At 49.7% G+C, this 16,979-nt stretch overlaps 1 protein-coding gene across 1 annotated transcript; it reads left to right on the forward strand.

Annotated features, from left to right (window-relative positions):
• The first annotated feature begins 4,239 nt into the window (after window positions 1–4,239).
• On the forward strand, window positions 4,240–7,813 carry GRIFIN (galectin-related inter-fiber protein). Its single transcript, XM_008633646.2, has 4 exons — window positions 4,240–4,342; window positions 5,712–5,791; window positions 5,884–6,046; window positions 6,473–7,813. The coding sequence occupies exons 1-4, from the start codon at window positions 4,331–4,333 to the stop codon at window positions 6,632–6,634; spliced, it is 417 nt and encodes a 138-aa protein (XP_008631868.1). The 5' UTR covers window positions 4,240–4,330; the 3' UTR covers window positions 6,635–7,813.
• The last annotated feature ends 9,166 nt before the right edge of the window (window positions 7,814–16,979 follow it).

The following is a 16,979-nucleotide window of genomic DNA, read 5'->3' on the forward strand; positions in this document are numbered from 1 at the left end:
TGTGGCGCGCCTGTGCCGTGCTCAGGCCTGTTGCCACGTGGGCTCCCTGGCCAAGGGGCTGGCACGGAGCTTGCAGGGGGAGCACCAGCAGGAGATGGTCGTGCTGTTACTTGTGCACGCAGCCGAGCGCTGGAGCAGAGCACGAGGCCAAGCTGCAGCCCCTCCAGGGATGTGCCTCGTCCTCCCCCCCTGCTTTGGGGCAGTAAATCATTCAGCATGGAATAAAACCTGCTCAAACAGAGGAAGCATGGCTCCCAGAGACAAACCTCACCTGGGAAGCCGCTGGGAAGCACTTCTGAATTGGCAAGAATTAGTGATGGGGGATGAAGGGGGATTTGACAATGCTGACACCACTCCCCAGGAACCAGGGATTCAACATGAAAATGAGCAGGGAGTGTTCATACATAACCCCCCTCTCCCTGAGGATCTGTCATTGCTGTAGCTCTGAGCCAGAGACCACCGTGGAGGGACAAGCAGTACACCCACAAGCTGACTCTGAGGAGCACAATGAGGCCAAGTGCCAGCTCTCCTCCTTCTCCATCAATCACCAGGAAGAGGGAGACAGATGTGTCCCCGAGGAGTTTGGAAGGTATCATCGAGGAGCAGGATAAATCAGGTCCCTGCATATACAGCAGGGCAATTATTTACGGATGATCAAATATTGGCTCTAAAAACCCCAGGCATTAAACACCAGGCTCTGCCAGGTCGTGTGTTTACCTTCTGCCTGCTCCTCATGAAGCAGGAGCAATGGGTGAGGACCAGCACCAGCCATGCCCCAAACCCCCCATTCCTTTCCAGCTGGAGTCACCGGTGAGGGCAAAGGGACCTACTCTGACATGGTTTTACCACCTTCTCCCTGGGGAATTGAGCAGGAAAGAACAGTCATAGTTCACGGAGCCTGGCAGGATAACAGTGTAGCAGGTGTGGGTACAGACCTGCTGGGAAGTGCTGGCAGCAGGGAGGTTGCTGTCCCAGCACATGTAGCTGCCCTGAGCCAAAGAAGGAGGGGTAGGTACAACCTGATCTCAGCCACTGTCTGCCTCAAGACTTTCACCTCTGGAAGACCCTGGTTCAGTTTCTGGCTGAGCCTGGCCATCCCCTGACAGGAGCAGCAGCAAGGTGGCAGCAGGCAGCGCCTGGTGGGATGCCCATATAAGAGCAATCCTGAGCTCCCGATCATAAACAAAACCCTCCTCTTTCGTTTACTCATCTGACCTGGCGGTGCTGGGACTGATACTTCTGGTTTCCTTTTAAGCAGAGGCCAGTCACAAATAAAATAAACCAGGCATGCTTTGTGTTTCCACTCCCTTGCCTTTCATCCCTGCTCCTCAAAGCCACAGAAGGGAAGTCCTGAGAGGGGAGCAGGAGCAGTGCCGGGGACAGCAGCGGCTCCAGGCTTGGCCTCAGTTGCACTTGTGTGGGTTCATGGCCCTGTCGAGGGGTGAGGTCACCTCCCCCTTTTCACCAGTGTGGGGAAGGAGCAATGAGAGGCAGAGACATCCCTTGCAATGAGTCACATTCACAGCACTGTCCGGGACAGAGCCAGGCTCCTTTTCTTACCAGCCACAAGAGTAAAAGCAGAATTCCACACCCAGCAGCTACCCAGACAGCTGCTGGGTGAGAGGACATATCCTTCCCTTCCCCAGCACCAGTGCCTGCCTGGGAGGATGATGGGACATGTTAACAGGAGGCCCAAGAATGGAAAATCTGACAAACACACAGCCCCCAGAAGCTGCCAGTGCCGAGGCCGCTCTCGTTAGCGGGGCTGACACTGCTGTGAGGGGCAGGAGGCTCAGCCAGCACCCAGCAGCGTGTGCCGGGGTGTCAGCTTCCCCCTGTTTCTCTTGCCACCTTACAGGGTGTGATGTTTTCCTTCGGTGCTCTCTGATGAGCTGCCTTGGGCTGCTTGGGCTGAGCAGCTGCCAGAGAGCCTGGAGTCTCCTTACAGCAGGGTTGAGAGCTTCAGGCTGCAGCACTGACCCCTGTCCCAGAGCAGCAGCAGGTGTTGCATCAGACTCTTCCAGAGTTAGAGGAGAGTTAGAGTTAGAACCATGTGTGAATTTTCTCATAACTTATCTCGGGGATTTGACTGCACTCTCCAGCCCTCTCCTGGCCAGTTCCATAAAGCACAGCAGGGTGAGATTGCAGAAATAGAGAGATACCACAGTCTGTGGCACCAAGGTAGCTCAAAAGGCTTTTATAGTTATTTTCTCTCCTGCACTAAGCCTGGAGGAGCAGACACACCATCCAGCCCTGGCAGAGCACTGCCATGACCAGTCCCTTGTGGACAGCAGTGCTGGAGAGAGATCCCAAGCAGAGCAACAAGGAGCAGGCAGCTATCACAGAGCCATAGATCTGGGGGAGAGGGAAAGGGGGGGAGCCAGCAAAGCAGTGTCCCAAAACCTTCCTGGGGTAACACATTCCTAAGGCAGCATGGCTGAAGCACAGGGCTGACTCCTGCTTGCATGGGGGAGTTTTAGGAATTCCCTCAAGAAGCTGAAATGGCTGCAGAGGAGGTATAAATACTGCCAGGTAGCAGATGAGCAAGTCTGGAGAAGCCTTGCATGGAGGTGTGCACTGGGGAAATCGTAGCCCCTGATTTGGTCTAGTGGGAAAAGGCTCTGGGACACCCGTCTGGACTTGGGGTGACCCAGACTCACCCTTTGAGAAGGAGGCTCAGCCTGCCTGAACCCAACCTGCCCTGCAGTGCCCAAGCCTTCCCCCATCCACTGATATCATTAACATAATTATTATAAAGTTGACACACTTATTTAGCTTGCAGACCCCTCCTTTCCTACGTGCAGGACAGCGGTTCTGCCCACCATCATTGTGAGTATCTCAAACGCAGCCCTTTCTCCCTGCACTCCCTTGCAGGCAGCAGAAACGAGCAGGGAGTGATGATTTGGGGGGTGAAAACACAATGTTGGGTTCAGGTCATAAGAAGAGGAAAGATGCAGGTGGACAGATTGGAAACACCAATGTTCATCGTCCTTCAGCAACCCAAGGAGTGACAGGTGGGATGTCCTGTCCCTGTCCTTCCAACGCCACCTCGGCACCTCTGCTGCTGGCTCACGGCTCCCTTGCACGACCCAATGCTGCCATCTGTAGCACAGAGCTCTGCTCCTGCTCCTCAGCACAGCGCCTGGAGAGCCGGGAGCAGGGCAAGGAGACCGCGGCAGAGCTCGGCTTCGCAAGGTTTGGTTTTGTGAGAGTCCGAATGGGCAAATCCTGGCCTGGGACTTGGCTTTTTCAGCCCCAAGAGAGGCTGTTGGCTTCCATGTCTGCTGAATTGCATTTTTAATTGTCTGCCAAGGGCACCGGAGCCTGGGATAGTAGTTATCATTCTGCTTATCTGCCGGAAATAAAACAAACATTAAATAACACCAGCACTGTGGCCCATACACGAAGGGGGTTTTAACCACGAAAGCCATGGATTCCTGTAGGACCAGCCAAGGACCATCACAGCCTCCCATGCATACAGGGATGGGGACAGTGCTTAATGTTCTTAAGACATTTACACTGTGGAAAGGAGGGGATGCACAACCATCCCTCCCTTCCCCAGCTCAGCTTCTTAGCAGCACATGCTGACTGCCCGTGTAAAAACACCTCATCACTGAAATTCATTTCAACGCTGCTCATTTCTTGGTGCATTTCCATGTCAGGAAATACTGGACAAAGCCTCACTCACCCTGCTCCCAAATCCCTGTATTGTCCCCAGCAGGGAAGGGAAACGCGGAACCGGGGCATGCTGAGCTCAGCACAGCAGCATCCCGAGCCTGGCCGGCCCCGGGGCGCCACAAGGGGGAAAAGCGGCTGTGACAGAGCTGGCATCAGCTCATTTCAGGCCAGGCTGTGACTCACAAAGAGAGAAAAAAGAAAACAGGGAGGGAAAGCAATCTCTGGTGGTCAGGGTGAAGCCGAGCCCCTGTCGGAGGCACCATTTCTCCTCTGCACCTCCCTTCTCTCTGCACCTTGAGGTGGATATGACTCACGGTATCTCCCTCAGCTTTGGGAGTCCCCATCCTTCCTTCGTGCCTTAAACAGATCTGACCCTCCTGGATCACTGCCACACACGGCTCCATCACGTCAGAGCCCAGCGCTGCGGGCAGCAGCGGGGCTGGATTAGTCCCACACGGGTGAACGGGCTGACCCTGCCTGGCTCAGCAGGATCTGCTGCTCCCCATCTCGGCCGTGCCTGGCAGCTCTGACAGGAGTCCTCAGCCCGCTGGTGATGCCAATCCCTGCACACGTGGGCTCCTGGCCGGCAGTGTCTATAAAGACCCCTCTGTCCGTGCGCCCGGGAGGGGCTGCAGCGCGGGGCCGGCGAGCGATGGCATTGCGGGTAAGCGCTGGGGACAGGATGTGGCACTGCCTGGGCTGTGTGGGGGTGACAGCACGGGTCTGGTAGTGGATAAGGGAAAGCGGCAGAGAAGGGCAGGACAGGTAGAAATCCTGAAAAACAGGAGTGCTACTTACAGTGCTGCTCCTCTCTGTCAGTCTGCAAACCTGAGCTTCAGGTGCTCAGTAGCGGGCAGTAGGACAGATTTTCATCTTGGTTGTACCAGGGCTGGTCTGGGGTAATGCTGCTTTAATGGCAGCAGTTCTCACTTGGAGGGTTTTAGCTGAGACCTGTGTGTTGCCGTCTCTTGCTGGGGTTGCTGCAATGAGGACAAGCTAAGGGCCGAGGCAACGTGAACCTGGGTGCTGCCATCACCACTCACTCTTTGAAACTACAACTTAGCTCCAGCAGCTGCCTGTGTCTCACAGGGGTGAACACGGGTCAGAGCCTTTCAGTGACCATGTGTGGGATCCCAAAGCTGCCCCCCTAAAGTAGCCAGGCACAAGGGTGTGAGGCTGGCCATCGCCAGCTCCTGACCAAATGTCTCAGCTCCTGCCCAAAAGTATGTATATCCCAAAAAAGCATTGGAAATAGGAACTCATGACAGACAAAGACACAGGGGAATGGAAGTCCTGAGCTATAGGAAGGGAGAAACAGGCACACAACTGACAGAGGAGATGTCAAGGCTGGGGAAATTCTTCCAATGTGAGCAGTAAGTTTGCAAGAGGGGATGCTTAGAAATGCAAGATCATTAGAGTGCTAGAAAAAAAAGTGGGGTGAAATGGCAAGAACTTCTTATTAAAACGATTTATTTAATAAAACTATGAATTATTCAGAAAGGAACATTTTCCAGCTCATTTTATGCAAGTTTAACCTTGGAGATGGGGAGAGCACGTGGAACAGGGGATCAGGCAGGAACTTGGGGGAAGAATCAGCCATGTAATGCTGGATGAGCTCAGACTGGATGTCACTTTACACCTGTTCCTCTGCTTCAAAGCATCACAAAGTTTTCTGCTTCAGATTTTATATTGCTCAGATGCAGAGAGAAGCAGAATATCTTTGTGTCCTGACAATAATGAAGGCATACAAGTTCTTCTTTAATTTTTGCTCTCTGATCCCGCTCAGCTCTTTACAAAAGACCTTGGGGACAACAAATCCCACCTCATCAACTCGGTGTCATAGAGACTTGATTTCTTATCAGTTTAGAGTCCCTGAGATTATTTAGGATCAAGAAAAAGACGGGGATAGAGAGTGTGCCTGTGTGGGAAGGGGAGAGAAAGAAGATGACAATGAAAAGGTGAGAAAGAAGTGTAAGGACTGAGTGGGGCACTGCATCTCTGCCACCTTTCTGTGTCCTGCTCCTTGTCTGCAGTTCGAGGCCCTGCACCCAGAGGGAATCTGTCCTGGATGGAGCATCGTGGTCCAGGGCGAGACCAGTTCCAGCTCAAGCATGTAAGGACACACTCTGCTCGCAGCTCTCGTGGCTCATGAGGGCCAGCATCATCGCTCCACAGCTCTCCATCACTTTTCTCTCACTGTCTTAGGTTTGAAATTAATTTGCTCTCTGATCCTGGAGACCAAATCGCTCTCCACTTTAACCCTCGCTTCTCCAGCTCCAGAATCGTCTGCAACTCTTTTCTCAACAGCCACTGGGGGCAGGAAGAGGTTAACAACACTTTCCCTTTCAAAGCAAAGGAACCCTTTCAGGTAACCCTGTGTCACCCCACAGGTCTCCTCAGGTGTAACTGGAATAACCCAGCAAATATTGGGGTGCTCCCAATATTTCCTGCCAGCACCATACCCAGCAACACCCCTTCTCTGGCTTTGTCTCCTGTTAGTAATTCTGTTATAACCTGGTGATTTATAACCAGCTCTGGCACAGACATGCAGAGCTCCAGCAATAATCCCTGGATGCTGCATTTGTTTTCAATTTAGGTTTTGCATTACCACCAGATTTTGTTATCATGATACAAAAATCTCAGTTATTCTCTCCTTTTGCCCAGAGTGGGGGTGAGCAGCCTGTGTGTCAGCTCTGGCAGGATTTGAAGTGGGTGGACAGATCCAGAAGTTCACTGACATGATGGAAGCAAGGTCCAGTAAGGCCACATGAACCTAACACAGTCTCTCTTTCAGGTTGAAATCTACTCTGACCAGGACTGTTTCCACATTTTCATCAATGAAAACAAAGTCCTGCAGTACAAGCATCGGCAGAAGAATCTTTCATCCATCACCAAGCTGCAGATTCTCAATGATATTGACATTTCTTCAGTGGAAATCACCAAACGAGGTCTTTAGTAGAAACCAGAGTTGGGACTCTCTCACAGACCATTCCCCCTTAAGCTCCTGATCCAGCCAGGGATCATTTCCTCCCCATTTCCACATGCCACCACCAGCCAGGGAGGTAGCCATGTGTCCTCATAGCGGAAGGGATGGTCATTCCATCACAAGCTGCTAAGACATCACCCGGCCACGTCACTCACTGTAGCCCAGCCCATCAAAGACCATCTCCCCCTACACCTTAGGGTGCACAACAGGCTTTGTAGGTCTGATCCTCTTTGCTGCACATCAAAACCTGTCTTGAGTAGTCTGGACACCTGAATGCTACCTTAGAAATTGTGTTTGCCCAAGAGCAGGGTGTGAATGAGCACCAGTCCTCAGCTGGCCACGTGGTGAATGTGGATGTTAAGGGTGGAAAGGGACATTTCTTTCCAGAAGCTGGGTAAGAATGATACCAGATTTGCCTAAATAAAATCAACCAAGGAAATCCCTGCTGCAACATCCCTCTCTCAGCAGATCCATCACATCATTCATTCCCTGCCAATCCAGGCACCTGGCCATGAGCAGGGGCTGGTCACTGGGCAGGAGGACACGGCTGAGGTTTGTGTGATTTTGGCATTGGGAAAATACTGCATTTTTGCTTTGAGGGCTAATAGAAGGTGAAGGTCCCTTGTAGGTGGATCACTGGGTATTACCAGGGATTCCTTTCACCAGCTGAGAGATGTTTGCTCAGCTCTAGTCCTGCCAAGTCCAGGCTTCTCAGACAGACCCCCAGAGTGGTGTAGTGTGTCACAGAAGGGCAAGAGCTTGAGGAGATACATAAAAGCACATGGTTCCTCCCTCATGCACCAGAAATGCAGCTGGACTCCAGCAACAGAGACTGAGCAAACCAAGGTCTTGAAATGATGATAAGCTTGGAATGAACAGAGTGCCTGGGGATATGCATGGATAGCCTCTGGCTTTCCTCTGCTTTATTGTTTTCTTTTCTCCCCCTTTTTAGTTGTCTCTCAAAACAATCCACTTGTTCCTTGCACCCTCTTCTCTTTTGCAGCCTCTTCCTTGGAGCACAACATAGCTCTGACTCCAGGCCACAGCAGAGTAAAAGATGTTATTTTCACTTTGTTTTAATTACGCGCGTCATAAACAGCGTAATGTCACAGTGTTAAATCTGAACAGGAACTTATTCCAAAAATGCAATTACAGCTGCCCCCAAATCATTCCTTCGTTCCTCAGGTATAAGACAGAGCACATTCCTGATGGAAAAGGCAAAGATGATCCTGCCTTGCCAGTCCTTTCCATTGAGGAGAAATCATTCAGTAAGAAGTCAGCCCTGATCCATCCTTGCCTTTGGATGAGACCTCTGAAGGTTGCAGCTTTGCTCCGGCCTTTTCTCAGTGCTCAGACTGGCCATCCCCAGAACATCCTTCTATTTGCAGTTTCAAGGACTTGTGAGGAAGAGGTGGGTGTAGAAAACCACAACACATGATTCCACAAACCTGACATTTATGAATCTCTTAAGAGGTTTCTAGTGTTTTTCCAGCCTATAAAGAACGCTAACAGGAAACCATCCTGTTCTTGTAGCAAAGGGCCCACTGGGAATGCAAAAAGGTGCCAAAGGGTATCTTTTCCCCCAAAAAAAGAACAGAAAACATGTTTTGGAAGTAGCACTGGTCTTGATGGCAAGTCAGGAAAGTTGGAGATGGTGAGACTTCCTCCAGCCTGGAATAAATCCATCACCACTGGGACAAGGGAGTCGACTCAAATTCTGGTTGTCATAATGTAACCCAAGGCTTCAACAAACTTTGCTCTCACGGCCATGCCTTCAGCAAAACAGGCACAAACCCAGACAAAACCAAGCCTGCTGGGATCTCTGTGTCATCCCTCTGATAAGGCTGAGCAGCGTTTGAAAGAAATTGCCCTTTCTATTTGTGCTTTTTTGGGGGCTGATAAAGACAGATAATTTTTCATGGAGGAAAAGTGATGAAATTATTTATAAGGGTAATACTTTGTGTTTATATGGCCACCAGCTGCATCCATAGCCACTGCTGCAGGAGCACCCCACATTTTCATTGTTCCCCAGAAACAAGTGCAGACGACCACAGACAAATGGGCAAATGCATTTCAAGTACAAATAAATACAGAGATGCCACAAAAATCAGGCAGAGACAGAGATTATGCCCTGACTCCTGGACACATCCCTCCCAGCTCCTGCCAGCAGCTGATCTCACTTCATTGCCATCTGCACCAATCTCTCCTGACACATCCCCAGCTCTGCTACTGCCTTCAGGGTTTTATCTGCTGTCTCCTCCAGCCAAAACATGGCCAAGGGTGAAGGGGGCTGCAGAGCAAGAGAGGTCTGGGATTCTACAGAACACTGCTGGAAGCAAAACTTCAGGGCTGGCTGTTTATAGCTGTTTTGCAGTTTTTAGGGGAATGAGATGCCCTCCAAGTCTGTGACCCTCATCTGTCCCTTGAGGAAAAACTCCAGAAAAAAATTAAGCCCTGCAATTACAATGGTCAGTTCAACTCTCTGGAGCAGGGCTGGCACAACAGACTTGCAGAGAGGCATCATGTGCTGGTATTGAGGGGATCAAAGGGAACAAATTAATCCTTCCTCCAAATTTCAATCAGTCTTCCTGTTCATGACCTGGGGGTTGAAACTGGGTGGAGAACTGATAGAGACAAGCTCCTGCCCAGGGGTATTTTTGAAGAATAGAGGCCTTTTGAAGGGGAAGGGGCTGCAGCAGCTGAGCGTGCAGCTCTGGAGGATTCCACCAGAATTTCACTGCCCAACCTCACAGTCAAGCTCAGTATTTTTGCTGTGGCCAAGTGCTGCACAGGAGCCAGCTGGAATGTTCCAGAGAGAACACTGCTGTGGGAAGGGATAGGGACTATCCTAGTCAGGATCTGTAGATAAAGCAGCAATTGCTGCTTGTAAGGCTTACACAAACCAGGAAGGGCTACCTGAGAAAGAGAGATATCTCTCAGGAGGCAAAGCTGACAGAAGTGACAACCTCCCACATGGGTTCTCCCTTTCCCACCAGTTGTCCTCATTGGGACTGGATCCACGAGCCCAGAAATGCTCTGGTTCATCCCCAGATCAACAAGGGGAAAGTAGGGTTCATAATCCTTCGTGCTTGAGCTGTGCCAGAACTCCCAGGGTCAGGGTCCCCTCTGGCAGTTTCACAGATCTCCTGTGGAGCATCTGCTGATGCTTGATCAGAGCTGCCCCTCGGTGTCACTGACAGCACTGGCAATCACCACACACCCCAGCAGCAAACTCCATCAATCTCCTCACAGGCTGGTGAGCAAACAGCTCCAGCGTCAGCCACAGTCACGTCTCACCAGCACAGCAGCAGCCTGGGGATGTGGGACTGACTGACGGACACCAGCCGTGCCAACCTTAGCAAGGGACAATTGAATATCAGAAAAGGTGGGGGGGGGAAAGGGCAAGGATTTGTTGCCAATGCAGTGACAAAACCTTTGAGGAAAGTTCTAAAAACCAAGAATATCACACAGGTTGCCTCTGCCCCATACTCACTTTGCAACTTGATAGCTTTTTTTTTCAACATGACCACCCCCGTACAAAAAAAAATCCCCAAACCTACCAAATTTGATGCTGGAGGTTTAGCTACTTTCTCAGTGCTAGAAGGTAGCTCTGATGAAGAAAGGCAGGAGGAGGGCAGGTGTTAGCCATTTAACTAAAAATTCCCTTTCTCCTCTCATTTCAATGCCCCCCTGAGCATCTCCTGGTGGACAACAGCTGGTCTGCGGCAGAGATCTTCACTCATAATAAGCAGCTGCCTTGTGGTGCAACTCAGTGACCCTGGCCCCTTGTCTATGGCATCTCTAATTTCCCACATCCCCAAGGGCTGTTTTCCCAGCACACAAACACCTGCTAGAAGTGCAGACCTTATCAGCAGTGACTTTCTGCTTCACATCTCGGAGTCCTTATCTAAGAGGCTGCTTATTCCACCCCTGTGGGCTGTCAAACTCCTTAAAGGCTCAGGAGTCACAGGTGCTTGCTGGCAGGACTGAGGGACACGCTGGGCAAATGTACCACCTTTTTCTGAAGAGTATGAGGAAAACAGAGGAAAGGAGTAGTAACTCTCAGTTCTGATGGGGAAGAGGCATTTCTGAGGCCCCAGGCAGGCCCAGGATGCAGCTAGAAAAGAGTCTCTGGTGGAAAGCAGAGGGATGTTTCTTTCATTGCAATTAAAGAGAGGTTTGTAAAGCCATTTTAACACACAGCATCTCCATCCAGAGCCAGCTCAGTCAGAAAAGCACACCTCCCAGGCCTGATTTTGTATGCATGGTGGCAGGTAACAGCTCCAGTCATGAAAGGCTGGAGAGGGATTATTTTCTGAAAGAAAGGCTCAGCTCTTGAGTTGAAGAATTGGAAGCTGATGGTATCACTTTATTTGGCAGCTGAGTTATTGTGCATCACTGTTGCCTGAGGAAAGGGTGACAGAAATTAACCTGATGCCCAGATTTGCTGGCCCTCCAGTCCCACAGTCTGTCCAAGACCCTCTTGCCAAAGCTAGATGCAATTTATCATGTTATTTCTTCAAGCCATGTGGACATCACTAGCCAAATCTCTGGTTTTAGCGGAGCACAAGACAACAGCCTACAGAGATTTGGATGTTTTCTCTGCACCATCACATTATTGTAAGATTTTTGGAGTCTTAAAAAGCACTCATAAAGATCCAAGTAAACTATAAAAAGAACTGTCATAACACCTTGTGCAGGTGAGGGAACCAAGGCACCTGCAGGAAATGAAAGCAGAAAAGGAAGGAGGGAACCAGGTGCTTCTGTCTCCAGCCTGATGCTCTCACCCTGCAGCTCTTGGCCTGGCCCTGGAGCCTATGGGTAGGTTGAGTGGCGTTTTCATGATCTATCAGGTGTTGCCCCAAGCCTTAATGAGTCAGCATGAGGCCCCATGCTGGACCCCTGCAGGCTGCACTGCTGAGTCTGCCCCTTGTCTTCAGTGAGGTCCAGGGCTGCTCAGCAGCCCAAGGAGTTTCCATCCACCTGTACTCAGACACCATCGCTGTGCTCTCCCATACTAATCAGCATTTTTCTAGCTCGTTTCATGCTCCAGCCCACACAATAATCAAAGAGCCACCACCAACCCTTCATTTTTCTCTGCTTACTCCATACATCCCTTTTCCAAAGACTTAGCAACTGCTGTGTGATCTATGGCACAAAAAGCTTGCTGGTTTCAAAAACTGGGGGCAAAACTGAGATGCAGTTATTTCACCTCGTAACCTCCTCCCCCTTTGCACCGAGCTGCAGCTACTGTCAGCTTTCATTTCCTGAAGTTACTCTGTGCTGTGAACACACACTGGAAGCAGAGAGACAGACGCAGTCAGTGGTGATGAGAGGGCAGTGATTGTACTTCAGTAAATTGCCTGAGCTTTTCCACATGAGTCACTGCACAGAGAGAGGTGAGGCATTGGGAGAAAAAAGTTTGCAACTGATCCTGACAAGAGTTCAACAGCCCCTCAAAGCCTCTGCCTGCCTGGTTTTCTTTAGTTGTGGGGATTCCTTCTAAAAGGCTGCCGAAAATAAATAATAACTCACAGATTATCTTATGCTGTCAAAACATTGGAGAACATTCAGAACTAGAATCACATCTCTCCCTGCTTCCCAGCTGATCCTCTCTTGAAACCAGAGAGCACAAATCCAAAGAATTTCCTGATTGCAAGTATAAAATATAGGAAAGCTGATTTTTAAACACATAACCCTTGACTGATCACTAAGCCCTTGTTGCAAATGCGCTCAAATTCCAAGTCTCATTGCAACCTGATCCCTGAGGTATCTGCTTTGTGACAGCTACTGGCAAAGTATCACCTAGGCTGAGAGTAAGTAATCTTGCTCAGAAAGACAAACTCCCTCCTATTGTATTCTCTAAAATCTTTATCTCCTCTCTGACACTAGCAGATCTGGGCCCTGAGAGTGTTTTTTTTCTGCAGAGCCTTTCCTTCCTGCCTCCCCGCATTTCCCTCCGCAAGCCTCTGCAGCTGGGAAAAGGCAAAACAGTGGCAAATTTAAAGCCTTTGTCAGACTTCTCCCAGATGGCAATCAGATGAGGAAACCCAGGAAGATTTGTCATCTAGAAAGCCATTTATTAGCCTGTTGCACCTGGGTATAGAGCACTAAGGAAGATGTATTGATATTCAAATGTGGAGCATGCAGGTAGAAGGATGGAGGGAGGGTTTGACAGCCCCTGCTCGTAATGCTGTTTCCCCTGGCAGCACCATTCCTTGGTAGTATCACTGCTTGGAGTCATAACAGGATGAAATGGAGCCCCACAAACCTGCTCAGACCACCAGATTTCTTCAGTCACCAAATCTGCTTGATTTGGGTTTTGCTTTCAGTCTTGTTCTAAATATTTCTCCCCAGGGTTTGTGGTGCCTGTACTTAGCAAGAGAGTGAGAGCACCACACAGAACATGGGCATGGAGGAAATCCCATTATTGCTGTAAATGGTCCTAGATCACAGCTCCAGGGAGAGAAGGGCTGAATGAATGCAGGCAGTGTTGGAGGATTGCTTTATGTGTCAGCTGCCTCCTCTGCCAAGTCCTGGCTCTCTTAACTTCTCAAAGACTTGACTTGATGCTCATTTTCACTTCAAAACCTTCTCTGTAAATGTGTGCAGTGATTTAGGGATCTAAAGCACTGATTTCTCCTTAAAACATTCACTTTTGACTCATCCATTTAGGATCTTCCATTCAGTGAGAGAGGGCCAAGTTCACTTGGTGCAGCCCAGGCTTTAAACAGGAGGTCTGCAGGAGCAGGTTTAGCCTTGCATTCCCAACCTGCTGCTTGCCTGAATTTCTGCACAAACCACAAGCAAAGACATCTGAAAGACAGCTTTTTCAATCACTACAATGCCAAAATGGTGTTTCATTGTTCTTGAGTGGGTGAACACTGTATTAGACAAATTCTTCTGTTCAAAATTATCATTTTCTTTCAGCCACTACATTTCCAGAGCATTCAATCTAAAAGGCGCCCAATGAAAAGGACAGAAGATATGGAATTTGGCACATATCTGTTTATGAAAACTGGCCACTGAATATTCTCAGACATAAAAATGCACCCATTCTCCACTTAAAATCCTCAAAAGGACACTGGAGACAGTTTAAATGTTTCATTTTTTGATTGAGGGAAGACTAGTGAGAGAACAAAGATTTTCACTCTCATGGAAGTAATTACAAATAACAAACATCAATTCCCAGATGTTTTTCGTTTGCTTCGCTGTTTTATTTTCAAAGAATCTGAAGTGCACTTGGCATCTCCTTTGTATTGCCTTTGATTGTGAGCAGCGTTGGCCTCTTATTTTCTCCTGGATTCACAGCAGCATCAAAGCGCTGACATCTGTGAATGTAACACGGGAGCCGTGATGAGGAGCTGGATCATGGGGCCAGAAATAGCTCGTGTCCGCCCCAAAACTGCCGTGCTGGAGCAGCGCTGGCACGGGGACGGAGCAGTCACCAGCAGAGGGAGCGGCAAAGCCGGCTCAGAGATCCCCGGGCCGATGGCACAGAGGATTTGGGGAGTTTTGTTGCTGGGTTAGAGATCTGTAAGGAAATGTCCCAGAGAAGAGTAGGTATTTTTTTTTATCCAATGTGAGTTAACACACGGTGATGTTGTTACCCTCTGCTGATGGCAAGAGAGGCAGGATTCAGTATCACTTGTGGTTATCTCGGCATTAGAAATGCTCACACACAACATCCCAACAGGGTCCTGGGAGGGGGAAGGAGCGTGCACAGCACAGGAGCAGATGTGAGGGCTGGGGGGTTCTCCTGCGTCCCCCAGGTTCTCCTGTGTCCCTGCCATCGGTCAAAAAGAGTGAGGGGCAGAAGGGGTAAGTGGCAATGAAGGTGGGTTTTATCCAGTGCTTTCCAAGGGCAGTCTAAACAGCACCTCCCGGCAAAAGCAAGTGGGAAACAATTTCACCAGTGCCAGTGCTCACCCCTAACAGCCTGGAACGTGCTCCTAGCTCACCTAACACAAGCAGCACCATTGGCAGCCTGTCCCGGTAGCACCAATCCAGCCCTGCTTGACTGAGACAGGCCCTAATGCTGTTTCATCTGTGTGAAGTGAGCAGAACCCAACCCACCTACCTGCTGGGCAAGCACAGGAGGAGAGAGCAGCTATAGCCTCACAACAGGCCTTTACCTCAAACTGTGCCAGCTGAGACACATCAGGCATGTCGGGATGTGCACTGGGAGAAAGCCAAGAGAGCCAAGAGCCCTTTGGTCGGGTGCCAGGCATCACACAGGGGTCAGGGATGTGGGTGCGTTGGGAGCCACACAGGGCTGTGTATTCCCCAAATCCTGGCAGAGAGCCTGGGTACCAGGGAGAAAAGTTTGAGCAGGGAGAGCACATGAGTTGCTGTAAGTAGATGCACAACCAGAGGATTTGCTCTACCTTCACACTCTCAAGGTCCAGCACAAGCTGGAAAACCCTCAGGGTTTCCTGAATTTACACCCATTGTTGGGACAGGCAGAGCATCACTGCGGGCTCTGTGTGACACCCAGCTCTTGCTGCAGTGGGAGCAGGGAGGCTGTGCTGAGGCTGCGAGGCTAAATTTACCCTGGCCCGGGACTCTGATGCGCAGTGGGCAGGGCAGGTTTGGGCACATGTAGCTGGCATGGGAAATGTGAGGTTTTTTGAGATTCTGGCAAAGCCCCAAAGTGGCTGACTCACTCCTCTCAGGTCAGTTGTTCACAGCTGTAACTCCAGTGAGACTGGTGGGTTATTTCTGATGCACTTTGCTGTATGATCACAGTTCAGCCCCTTGCCCTTGCTGCTGAAGGATGGCTCCTGTCTCCAGTGGACTTTATTTAGCTTCCACTTCAAATCTGTTCTGTAAGAGGCAAACCAATGTGAAAAGGGTACAGCATTTCTTTCAGTTGGAGATTCCCCATCTTGACTTATCTGGGGACTTTGAACTTGTTAGAATCAATGAACTCATTATAATCAATGCCCTGTCCTCTCTGTCAGCTGTACACAGCGTATGGATTCGTCATTTGCTGCTAGAGATGACTTGGCACTTGTGAGTTGTGTCAATGGATGCAAAAGCAGATTCATTCTAATTATATCAAACCATTGATTAACTTAGTAATTTAGTCCTGAAGTCCTAAAGGTTCCTCAGCAGTAAATCATGCACAAATAAAGTGCACCGAGGAGAAAAAAAGAAGTTAAATGTATTTATTAGCTTGAACATTTGGAAGGCAACTACCTGAACAAAACAACCCCTGGCACATTTCTGTACTCTCTTCCCTTGTATTCTGTTAATACCCTACTAAAAATGTTGACTTAAACACCTCCATCCTGTGTTTTCCGTGTGTAATGGCAGGTCTGCCATAGGGAGGCTGTCAGTGGCTGGCAAGGGCTCGGGCACGTGGAGATTTCCAATTGCCAGCTCCGAGGCTGGTCCCTGTAGTTGCCTCATTGCAACAGATCTATTTGCTCATGGAACAGCTGTGAAACTGCAGCAGATTTTAGGTATCCATGGGAGTATCCGTGCATTTCACTGCATGGAATAATGTGTACCTTGTGCTCTGGGCAACACTCTGCAATTAATCTGTGGAAGTTGTTTGTCTCTGAAGCTCTATAAATACACATACACAAAACTATAGGAGAATGAGCAGTTACACGCTTAAAGCAAATGCATTCTCACACAGGAGAGGTTTGCAGTCTGGTCACATTTGCCTGCCACCCCCCCCTCCCAGTCTAGCTCCACTACTGATCTTTCTTTCATTTCACGTAAGGCTGACCAAAAATATTTACTTTATTCTTTCACATGCATAGAATAAAGAGGATGGGGAATTTCCCAGTGAAATCAAGGGCACGCACCATTCAGTGGCAAACAGCCTCCACTAGGCTGTCTTTGTTACTTTGCTCTCCCTCAGAGAAGGCAAAGAAAGAGAATAAAAACTAAACAACTCAGGCAGAGGTACCAATTCTCCTCATCAAACATTTTCCCCTGTGATTCACTGGCATCCTCTGAGCACCTCCAGTCAAAAGTTCCGTTTTACAAACCAACCTTGCTCCCCAGCCAAGCCCTTCAACTTTTCAAGCGACTTTTTCCATGACCATTCCTTTTCCCCATTCCTTCAGTTTAATAGAAGAGACCAGAAGTTGGGTTTCTTTGTGCAGCGCTCCTCGTTCGGGTGAGCTCCCGTCACACCTGTGGTGGTGTTAACCCTCGGCGCGCCGAGATCCGCAAGAACCTCAGGACGGTGGGGGGTGTTAAAGTAAAGCACCCGGGGCCGTCCCCGGTCTGCTACAGCTGAACCCAGGGACCCCAGGAGAGGAGGAGGGGACCATCAGGAATAGTCCACGACCGTACC

Source organism: Corvus brachyrhynchos, unplaced genomic scaffold (assembly GCF_000691975.1).
Source record: "Corvus brachyrhynchos isolate BGI_N302 unplaced genomic scaffold, ASM69197v1 scaffold5, whole genome shotgun sequence".
In the NCBI taxonomy this organism is placed as follows: domain Eukaryota; kingdom Metazoa; phylum Chordata; class Aves; order Passeriformes; family Corvidae; genus Corvus; species Corvus brachyrhynchos.

What these genes read in the sequence shown, in the direction of transcription:
- GRIFIN (XM_008633646.2), top strand. An exon ending in ACCAGTTCCAGCTCAAGCAT is followed by an intron (nt 5,792 to 5,883) that starts GTAAGGACACAC and finishes TCACTGTCTTAG; the next exon opens with GTTTGAAATTAATTTGCTCT. An exon ending in AAGCAAAGGAACCCTTTCAG is followed by an intron (nt 6,047 to 6,472) that starts GTAACCCTGTGT and finishes TCTCTCTTTCAG; the next exon opens with GTTGAAATCTACTCTGACCA.